The 11,767-nt window shown below is 45.2% G+C and overlaps 1 protein-coding gene across 2 annotated transcripts; it reads right to left on the reverse strand.

The window, feature by feature from the left end:
- Nucleotides 1-2,090: 2,090 nt before the first annotated feature.
- On the reverse strand, nt 2,091-9,620 carry LOC142751011 (histone H3-like centromeric protein A). Of its 2 annotated transcripts, none has more exons than XM_075859984.1 (5): nt 9,519-9,620; nt 4,949-5,047; nt 3,160-3,296; nt 3,014-3,091; nt 2,091-2,714 (listed from the first exon to the last, which is right to left on the reverse strand). In XM_075859984.1, the coding sequence occupies exons 2-5, from the start codon at nt 5,031-5,033 to the stop codon at nt 2,580-2,582; spliced, it is 435 nt and encodes a 144-aa protein (XP_075716099.1). In that variant the 5' UTR covers nt 5,034-5,047; nt 9,519-9,620; the 3' UTR covers nt 2,091-2,579. The 2 variants fall into 2 exon arrangements, with proteins under 2 accessions (XP_075716099.1, XP_075716098.1); XM_075859983.1 differs by having other exon boundaries at nt 4,949-5,050; nt 9,519-9,617.
- Between the last annotated feature and the right edge of the window lie 2,147 nt (nt 9,621-11,767).

Consider the following 11,767-nt stretch of genomic DNA (forward strand, 5'->3'; position numbering starts at 1 on the left):
TTTTTTATTCCATTTTTTCTGAGGTGAGGAGACCAAATACCAGAAATTCTTTCACTATTTTTTTTATAATTTTTTACCGGCGTTTTCTGTGCAGTATAAACAACATGTTTACTTTATTCTACGGTTTGATACGATTATGGCAATACCAAATTTATATAGTTTTTATATGTTTTACTACTTTTACAAAAAAAAAACACTTTTTTCTAAATAAAATGTTTTAGTGTCACCATGTCCTGAGAGTCATAACTTTTTTATTTTTTTGTCAACGGAGCTTTGTGAGGGCTTGTTCTTTGCCTGACACACTGTAGTTTTTATTGGTACCATGTTTGGCTACGCGCGACTTTTTGATCACTTTTTATTCCATTTTTTTGGAAACAACGTGACCAAAAAAGGAAATTCTGCCATTGTTTTTTATGGTATTTTTTTTACGGTGTTCACCGTGCGGGATAAATAATATGATATTTTTTTTAGGTCAGGCCAATACGAACGCAGCGATACCTATTATGTCTAGTTTTTGTCTTTTTTTTTTCTAATTATAAAGGGCTTGATCAGGGAAACAAGACGATTATTGTTTTTATTACGTAAAACTTGTATTTATTTATCTAAAACTTTTTTTTTACTTTTTTTTCACTTTTTATTTTACACATACTAGGGGACTGGAAGATCTGATCTTCTGATCCCCTGCACAATACACTGCACTACTTCTGTATGTACTGATGTAGTGCAGTGTATTGTAACTGTCACTTTACAACTGACAGTTGAGCCTATTACGTCCTGCCTTGGGCAGGATCTAATAGGCTCCCGTACCTGGCAACCAGGAAGCCGTTGCTAGGCTTCCTGGTTGCCATTGCAACCATCAGAACCCCGCGATTTTTCGCGGGGGGGGGGCAATGGGAGCCCCCTCCCTCTGTATCAATCACTTAAATGCCGCTGTCGCTATTGACAGCGGCATTTAAGGGGTTAAACTACAGCGATCGGAGAGGACAGTGATCGCTGTAGTTGCAGTGGGATGCCGGCTGTATATTACAGCCGACATCCGATGAAGATGGAGCGAGCACAGCTCCTGTGCCCGCTTCATCCTCAGGGCGTTACTATACGCCCATTTTCGGGAAGGGGTTAATAAAAATAGTAGTTTTTTTTTTTTACACCGCTTTCTCTGATATCCTCACGTATCTCACAGAAGTGAGGAGATCAGAGAAAGTGACAGGAGCTTTCTCCTGCAGACGACGTCACAGACGGCTGTGATTGGTCAGTCTCTGAAGACTGACCAATCACAGCAATCGCCGGCATTGGGGACTGCTAATTGGTCCCCAGGCCGGTAGCAGAGACGGTTAGCTGTCAATGACAGCTGCCGCCGCTGTTCTGTCGCTATGTGATTTCACATAGTGACAGTTTATTCCTGCGCCGTAATAGTACGTCGAAGGTACGCTGGAATAAGCGGCCAGCGACGTACTATTATGGCGAAGGTACGCAAGGGGTTAATGACATACTAAAAGCAATATTATATAAAAAAAATGTTGTGACACCAGTCCATTAAGACAAAACTTAAAGCAGAAAGACCCACAAACAAGCAACAACTGAAGACGCGGCAGTAAAGGCCGGGCAAACATCACTAATGAGGAAACCCAGCGTGTGGTGATGTCCATGGGTTCCAGACTTCAGGCCGTCATTGCCTGCAAAGGATTCTCTACAAAGTATTAAAAAAAACATTTATGGTAATGTTAATTTGTCCAATCACTTTTGATCACCTGAAATGAGGAGGTGGTGTAGAAAAAAGGTGGCAATTCCTAAACTTTTCACAGGAGATTTTTGTTTAACCCCTTGAAATAAACCTGAAAGTCTAAACTTCAATTGCATCTCAGTTGTTTCATTTCAAATCCAATGTGGTGGCAGCAAAACCCAAATCATGAAGATTGTGCCACTGCCCAAATAATTCTGGACCCAACCCACACACCCACTCTGAACAAGCATAGCTGCAGTGTAAAGAATGAGGGTGGGACAGAGCAAGAGTATTGAACTACAGCGAAGCTGGAGTCATTGATCATATCCAAGTCCTTATGAAGATTAGTCTAAAATGATGAAGATCAAAGTTATAAAATACATTTTTTTTTAATTTGAAAAAATTAACAAATCTTTACAGAATAAAAACAGGAAACGGATCATAAACTCAGCAGAACAATTAGAAGGTCAGCCAGATCAGAGGTTTCATTAGCGGTTGTGTCCAGCGTCTTTGTTAGCGGTTTTGTCCAGCAGTGCCGCCTTGTGGTCATTTTCTGTGCTACATCCTGGACCCCTACAACCCATTACATAGCTGGACAGAAAAACTACTGCACTACCACCCTGCAAACTGCAGTGGCAGCCATATTGGTTGTAACAACTTTCCCATGAACAGATAAATCAAAGAAAAAACCTCCACTGTAACCAGTGTCAGGAGGGGGCGCTAAAGCCGGTTTACTCTTCCAAACTGGATCTTTTATGCAATGGTAAAACTTGTATTTCCCAATAGATTTTCTCCATTAATATAAAACTATTTACACGTGATCATTCTTCATCAAATCTTGAGAGATAAAACGGCAGCATTATCCCAGTCCATACGGGATGCCTCGGATTCTCCGTGCGAGCTGCATGTCCTTCACAAAGAGAGTGACCCTGTTGGCCTGGTGACTGCAGAGGTAAGAATCTTCAAAGAGACGCACGAGGAAGGCCTCAGCTGACTGTGGATACAGAAGAGCATTAGTCCCTCTTAAAGTGACAGCACTCCCGGTATAATTTACTACACAGCTCGAAGGACTGAGCAGATTTCACTTTTATGAGCTGATAGCTAGAGTGATGGTGGGGGGGGTCTGGCCTCTGGAACTCCCACAATGCTTCACAACCCCTATGCAAATGTCACGCTAGGGCATATGGATGTGTTAGAGGGGGCGGGGGCTGAGTAGTGAACCACTGCAAAGAGCAGCTCCCCCTCTGGTTGACCCATGCGTTACATGGACAGTGCATTGTATGAGATACTGACCTCTTGTAGCGCCATAAGTGCGGTGCTTTGCCAGTAGTAAAACACACCGCGGGAATACTTCAGGCAGATCTCTCTCACCTGCAAGAATAAAAGGGGAATATCACCGACAATAAAGAGGAGCAGCCGCAGAGGACACATCCACTCACCAGGCGGAAAAACGGGGCTTTCTGAATGAGCAGATTGGTTGATTTTTGGTACTTTCTTATTTCCATCAGCGCACGGGCTCCTGGGCGGTAGCGTCTTCTTCGTTGCGTGCTCGGTCTGTGACTTGTTTCCCCTCTACCTGTAAGAAAGAAATCCATAATCATAGCTGAAAATGAATCTCCCGCTACATGGAAATTCACTGTCTGGCCGGGTTCACACGTAGCGTAAACACGGCGGATTTTCTGCAACGGATTTCACTGCGGAAACTCCACAGCGTAATACAGAAGCAGAGGAGATACAAACAAATCTCATCCAGACGCAGCGGAAAAAAACCCGCCAAACTTACCCAGATCTCTCTGCTCCTGCGTTCAACCCGGCCTCCAGGGATGATGTCTCATCCCATATGACTGCTGCAGAACATCAGAGGGACACGTCACCATGGCTACGGGTAAGTATGTTTTTTTTTTTCTCTACCTTCTATGGACATTCCAGCCGAAAAACTTCACCTTTTCAGCCAGAATTACCTCCGGTGCCCAGGGCCAATACGCTGTGTACTTTTACGCTGCGTATCTGCCCTGTGTGAACATGGCCTATTACCTTAATGTCCCCCAAGGAACATCAGGTAAACAGATTTAAAACAGAACATGCTACCTGCAGCCACCACTAGAGGGAGCTCATTGTATATGGTTGTACATTGAACTTGGTAACAAAACAGTATGCAGTGAGCTCCCTCTAGTGGTGGCTGCAGGGAGACAAAATTATACCATGTAACTGCTGTAAAACTACATTAAGAAATTAATCAGCACAGAATGTTGGACCTAAAAAGGATATAAATGTGGACGTTCAAATTTTAGATACTTTTCTATGACTGATAATTTGGGGTCCATCAAGTCCCATTGATACCGGATTAAAGGGGTTGTACCACGAAAAGAATTTTTCACCTATCCACAAGATAGGTGATAAATGCCGGATCGCTGCGGGTTGTTAACAAGAGTGCGGGTCCCAGAGTGGTGGTCACTCAAGTCATTCTCTATGGCAGTGGTCCCCAACCTATTTTGCACCGAGGACCGGTTTGATGCAAGAACATGTTTGCGGGGACTGGCGGGGGGGGGGGGGGAGGGAGTGGAGGGGTTAGAGTCAGTTCACACATTGCGTAAATACGGCGTATACCTGTATTATAATGCGGAAAAATCGGCAGCATAATACAGTAGCAGCAAAGTGGATGAGATAAAACACGTCTCATCCACACGCTGCATAAACGGAGTAGAAAAAAGGCTCAGAAATTGACGTCACAACATCGCGGCTGCCTGCGCGGAGCCGCTCACGGCAGAGTGCATAATTGGGCAAGGAGCAGTCAAACTTGACTATTTCCGTCGATCCCATAGGGAATGAATAGAGCGGTCGGACAGCAGGTTGGAAATTCTTAGATCCCTCATTTCATAATATATCTTCATGGGTGTGAGCTGTGTTCTCAGATTCCCTTCCCAGGGCCATATAGTAACGTGCTTCCTGCAACCACCACTAGGGGGAGACGATTGTGCACATGCATACAGCTCCTGTTGTGCCTATATAAATCAGTCCTCAGTTTGCTCCCCCTAGTTGCGGCCTTGTGCTACAGAAATTTCTGTATGTAACAGATTTTTACCTGCATAGAAACGAACCCTCTAAGATATAAAGCTGAGAAACGGATTACAATCTAGTATTACACGACCCGAGGTTATCTGAAATTCATTTTTAAAATAAAATATATAATGAGAGTGATAAGATGATCAAGGTGCAACTTTCTCTTACTTGGCGGAGATTGAGGAGGAGCTGCAGGTTTCTTCTGCGGCTGCGCCGACTTCCTGCGGGACGAGCTTTTCTGGGGTGGTTTCATGATGATGTAAAACGCTGCTGTGAGACATACAATCAGTTAAGCGGATAAGAGATGGTGACAATTCAGCAGAATCACAGGTGACGTAGGATAAACGGAGCGGTTTTATCATTCCCCACAACTCCCCCCCCCCCAATACCAAAACATTCAGGTGTCGGGAAGGTCGATTTTACTGCATCCAAGTCGCCACAGAGCGCTAGACTTATATACGTATATACTGACTGATGCCACCAATGCAAGTGACAAGAAAGTGATGACATTGACGGTGAAGATATGAGATTGCCGGATGTCAGTAATTAACGCACGCTGCATCAATGAATACAATAGATCCTCGTGGCATCAATTACCAGAACAGCGGCATCAATGATCTATTTAATAATGCGGCAACAGTAGAGCTACCCGCAGCAGATCCCGCAAGCAATGGGCAGAGGTTTGCAGACGTAATGGAGCCGTCTTTTCAGGCGTGATTCGAGGCGTAAAACGCCTGAAAATAGGTCGTGTGCACATAACCTTACAGAGAATCCGTAATCCAGACAAAGGTGGGAAATTTAAAACTGGAGCAAAGGAAAAGTGGAGCAGTCGTCATGGAAATGAAAGGCCGCAGCTGGAGGACGATGAGCTGCAACAATGCAGTACAAATATACAGAAATAAAACATCTAATAATCCATATGATCTCTAGACACGCAGCAGCGAAAATGTATAAAATCAACACACACGATAGACGAGGAGAAGAAACATTCAGTCGAGAGCGCAACTTTTCTTAGGACTCTCTGCTTTGTGCCGTTTCTCTGTTATTCCTGCTGGAAATGTAAGAATTGACAGCTGTGTGTTACCAGTTGGGGGTGTGTCCCTACACAAACTGACAACGTCCAATCAGTGCTGACAGAGAGACTGTAGGGACACGTCCTTTGATGAGGAGAATGGCAACACAAAGTTATCTATTAATACATAAATTTCTAGGAGGAACAACAGAGGAACGGCACAAGCCAGAGATCTGAGAAAATACGCTCCAGAATAGTTATTTCATGGGGAATACAGGTATTTACTATAAGGGTATGTTCACACGCAGTGGTTTCAGACCTAATTCTGGCGTTTTACGACTCGAATTACGGCTGAAAAAACGCCCCTAATACGCCTACAAACATCTGCCCATTGCTTTCAATGGGAATTACGATGTTCTGTTCGCACGAGCCTTAATTTTACGTGTCGCTGTCAAAATACGGCGTGTAAAATGACGGCTCGTCAAAAGAAGTGCAGGACACTTTTTGGGACGTTTTTGGAGCCGTTTTCTCATAGACTCGTGAAAACAGCTCCAAAAACGGCTGTAAAAAACGCAGCGAAAAACGCGAGTGGTTAAAAAAACATCTGAAAATCAGGAGCTGTTTTCGCCATAAAACAGCTCCGTATTTTCAGACGTTTTTGCTCACTGCGTGTGAACAGAGCCTTACAGACACGTCAGGAGAAGTGACGGCTCCTCTTTAATAATATTGTCTGTATCCTGTATAATTCATGAGGACGCACGTGCTGCCCGGCGTGATGTCAGCGTCACCGTATCTATCAATGATTATACACTGAACTCTAGAAAACTGCCAGATACACCAGGACGACTGTATACATCAGAGTTTCCCAACCTTTTCAGGCTCGAGGCACCCCAGGGAAAAAAAATAATTCTCAGGGCACCCCTACCAAAAATTGTTTACAAAACGACAAAAAATGTCAAAAAACAAGCACTACACTCTTAGGTTATGTTCACACAACGTTTTTTTGTAAGGCAGAAACTAAAAGTCTGCCTCCAAATTCATTTACGAATTTTGAGGCAGATTTTGAATTGACAGCGTTGTTTGACTTTTTTTTGCCCACATGTTTTTTAAGCCGTTGAAGCGAATGCAAAAACCGCAGACAAAAAAGCACCAGAGGTCAGAGGCGGAAACCACTTGAAGACCATCAGCCCCCCACTCCCAGTAATGACCGTCAGCCCCCCCACTCACAATAACGACCGTCAGCCCCCCACTCACAGTAACGACCGTCAGCCCCCCCACTCCCAGTAATGACCGTCAGCCCCCCACTCACAATAATGACCGTCAGCCCCCCCACTCCCAGTAATGACCGTCAGCCCCCCCACTCACAGTAATGACCGTCAGCCCCCCACTCACAGTAATGACCGTCAGCCCCCCACTCACAGTAATGACCGTCAGCCCCCCACTCACAGTAATGACCGTCAGCCCCCCACTCACAGTAATGACCGTCAGCCCCCCACTCACAGTAATGACCGTCAGCCCCCCACTCACAGTAATGGCCGTCAGCCCCCCACTCACAGTAATGGCCGTCAGCCCCCCACTCACAGTAATGACCGTCAGCCCCCCACTCACAGTAATGACCGTCAGGCCCCCCACTCACAGTAATGACCGTCAGGCCCCCCACTCACAGTAATGACCGTCAGGCCCCCCACTCACAGTAATGACCGTCAGCCCCCACACTCACAGTAATGACCGTCAGCCCCCCACTCCCAGTAATGACCGTCAGCCCCCCACTCCCAGTAATGACCGTCAGCCCCCCCACTCACAGTAATGACCGTCAGCCCCCCCACTCACAGTAATGACCGTCAGCCCCCCCACTCACAGTAATGACCGTCAGCCCCCCCACTCACAGTAATGACCGTCAGCCCCCCACTCACAGTAATGACCGTCAGCCCCCCACTCCCAGTAATGACCGTCAGCCCCCCCCACTCACAGTAATGACCGTCAGCCCCCCACTCACAGTAATGACCGTCAGCCCCCCCACTCACAGTAATGACCGTCAGCCCCCCACTCCCAGTAATGACCGTCAGCCCCCCCACTCCCAGTAATGACCGTCAGCCCCCCACTCCCAGTAATGACCGTCAGCCCCCCACTCCCAGTAATGACCGTCAGCCCCCCACTCCCAGTAATGACCGTCAGCCCCCCACTCACATTATAATGACCCCTCAGTAAAGCCACCATCAGCCTCAGTCCCCCCGCCCCCCGATAAAATAACCATCTGCCCCTCTAGTAAAGGGACCATCACAGACAGAAAGTGTGCTTACCCCTGGGGAAGGAATAAATAAGGAGGTATAAGAACTACAACTCCCAGCATGCCCAGACTGTTGCGTGATATCAGAGGACATTATAGAGAGGAGGTATAAGAGAGAACTACAACTCCCAGCATGTCCAGACTGTTATTATGGGATATCAGAGGACAATACAGTGAGGAGGTATAAGAGGAGAGAACTATAACTCCTAGCATGTCAAGGCTGTTATTATGGGATATCAGAGGACATTACAGGGAGGAGGTATAAGAGGAGAGGACTACAACTCCCAGCATATCCAGACTGTTATTATGGGATATCAGAGGACATTACAGTGAGGAGGTATAAGAGGAGAGAACTACAACTCCTAGCATGTCCAGGCTGTTATTATGGGATATCAGAGGACATTACAGGGAGGCGGTATAAGAGGAGGACTACAACTCCCAGCATGTCCAGGCTGTTATTATGGGATATCAGAGGACATTACAGGGAGGAGGTATAAGAGGAGGGAACTACAACTACCAGCATGTCCATGACGTTATTATGGGATATCAGAGGACATTACAGGAGAAGAAGGTATAAGAGGAGAGGACTACAACTCCCAGCATGCCCAGACTGTTATTATGGGATATCTGAGGACATTACAGTGAGGAGGTATAAGAGGAAAGGACTACAACTCCCAGCATGTCCAGGAGGTTATTATGGGATATCAGAGGACATTACAGGGAGGAGGTATAAGAGGAGAGGACTACAACTCCCAGCATGTCCAGGACGTTATTGTGGGATATCAGAGGACATTACAGGGAGGAGGTATAAGAGGAGAAGACTACAACCCCCAGCATGTCCAGGACGTTATTATGGGATATCAGAGGACATTACAGGGAGGAGGTATAAGAGGAGAGGACTACAACTCCCAGCATGTCCAGGACGTTATTATGGGATATCAGAGGACATTACAGGGAGGAGGTATAAGAGGAGAGAACTACAACTCCCAGCATATCCAGGACGTTATTATGGGATATCAGAGGACATTACAGGGAGGAGGTATAAGAGGAGAGGACTACAACTCCCAGCATATCCAGGACGTTATTATGGGATATCAGAGGACATTACAGGGAGGCGGTATAAGAGGGGAGAACTACAACTCCCAGCATGTCCAGGACGTTATTATGGGATATCAGAGGACATTACAGGGAGGAGGTATAAGAGGAGAGAACTACAACTCCCAGCATATCCAGGACGTTATTATGGGATATCAGAGGACATTACAGAGAGGAGGTATAAGAGGAGAGGACTACAACTCCCAGCATGTCCAGGACGTTATTATGGGATATCAGAGGACATTACAGGGAGGAGGTATAAGAGGAGAGAACTACAACTACCCACATTCCCCTGGCTCCATTTCTCACACAACTGCTAAGAAAGTAAAGAAAACCGCACTTACCCTGCCCAGTGTTAATGGCTCCTCTCCCTCCGTCAGGCTTCTAGTGGGAAGCAGTGGGCGGTGCTTGTAACAGACGTCCGCGCGTCACGTCTGCTACAACGTCGGGGGCGGAGCTTGTAGCAAAAAAAATAAAAAAAATGAAAAAAAAATGTTTTTTTTTTTTTTTTTTTGCCGTGGATGAGCCTCGGCACCCCTGAACAGCTCTCGGCACCCTGGTTGGGAACCACTGGTATAGATTATATAATAGCCCCACAATATAAAAGCCAATAAAAACCAAAAGGATCCCGCACTGCGTTCTTCCAGGTTATGTATCGCCCCCTTGTGGCTAATAGAAGAAGTACACCAAATGTTCAAACCATGATCACCGCGCGGTCTCAATGACATCATCTAGACCTCGGGCTGTAATGAAAAGCCTGTTTATACCCCTGGGTTCCAGGATGGGTCTATTTTAGGCTCGATGGGTTTCTATCAAGTTCTATAGAAAATGCTTAGAAACGTTGTGATATAAAAAAGAAAACCCTTTTATTGACATTAAGACCCCTTTACCAATGCCGATAATCATACGAGCGCTTGTTTTCGATCACGCACAGCGACGATCAGACGATAAACTGCACTGATTTGTCAGCTGATCACATCTTTTATGCGTCCCAAAAAATCCTCGTTGTCCACAGCGTACAATCAGGGGATGTGCTGCCGACAATACGTAAACTGTACGAGCACGGACCATCGTATTAACCATCGCTCATCCCCGTACAGCGTGCGTCGGCTCGTGTAAATGAGCGCCGACTCACTGGATACATCGTTGATCGTGCAAGTTCCATCTAGTGAAAAACTGTAAAACAGGGAGGAGGGGGATGCAGCTGCAGTTTCTTATGCCCCACGCACGCGACCGTATTTTTCATCAGTAATTACAGCAGGGACTCTCCCATAGAAGTCTATGGGCGCTTCCGTAAATATGGGCGGCTATGGATACGCATCCGTACTCTGACTATATTTACGGAAGCGTTGCTATGCAACATGCTGATGACATCATTTGCATCCTCCCTCTTTTTTTTTACGGATCCGTATATACCGATGCAATATGGACTGTATTTCGGGATAGATGAAAATACGGTCGTGTGCATGGGGCCTTACTTGGTGTTGCAATGAGGGGGGAGGGGTAGCGGCTGGTACTTGCTAGTTATACTATTACTTATATACTCATTAAAGGGGTCTTCCCATCAGACACATTTATGAAGTATCCATAGGATGTCAGATAGATGAGGGTCCCACCTCCGGCTTTGTCTGATCTGTTTCCGTAACTCCCATAGTAGTGAATGCGGGTCCCAGAGGTGGGACTCCAATCTACCTGACATTTATGACATATCCGCTCGTTTGCTCCGGTCACACGGAGCTATGGATGACACGGAGCTATGGATGAGGGCGAGCGGTCGTTACTCCGATCGCTCTTCCCCATACGTTATTATCATGTCGGCAGCGCGTTTCTCTGTTTACACAGGGAGCTGACAACAATAATATTTCACTTTTTTAACCCCTTCAGGACTGAGCCTGTTTTGGCCTTCAAGACGAAGCCGATTTTTCAAATCTGACATGTGTCACTTTATGTGGTAATAACTCCGTAATGCTTTTACCTATCCAAGCGATTCTGAGACTGTTTTCTCGTGACATATTGTACTTTATGTTAGTGAAAAAATTTGGTTGATAAATTCAATATTTATTTGTAAAAAACACCAAGATTTGGAGAAAATTTGCAAAAATTAGCATTTTTCTAAATTTAAACGTATCTGCTTGTAAAACAGATAGTAATACCACGCAAAATAGTTACTAGTTAACATTTCCCATATGTCTACTTTAGTTTGGCATCGTTTTTTGAACATCCTTTTATTTTTCTAGGACGTTACAAGACTTAGATCTTTAGCAGGAATTTCTCATATTTTCAAGAAAATTTCAAAAGGCGATTTTTACAAGGACCAGTTCAGTACTGAAGTGGCTTTGAGAGCCTTATATATTAGAAAGTCCCCATAAATCACCCAATTTTGAAAACTGCACCCCTCAAAGTATTCAAAACAGCATTCAGAAAGTGTATTAACCCTTTAGGCGTTTCACAGGAATTAAAGCAAAGTAGAGGTGAAAGTTATAAATTTCATTTTTTTTTTACAAAATTCATTTGTAATACATTTTTTTCTATACCACAGAAGGTTTTACCCGAGAAATGTAACTTATTATTTATTGCCCAGATTCTGCAGTTT

The sequence above is a fragment of the Rhinoderma darwinii genome, chromosome 3, assembly GCF_050947455.1.
Source record: "Rhinoderma darwinii isolate aRhiDar2 chromosome 3, aRhiDar2.hap1, whole genome shotgun sequence".
Classification (NCBI taxonomy): domain Eukaryota; kingdom Metazoa; phylum Chordata; class Amphibia; order Anura; family Rhinodermatidae; genus Rhinoderma; species Rhinoderma darwinii.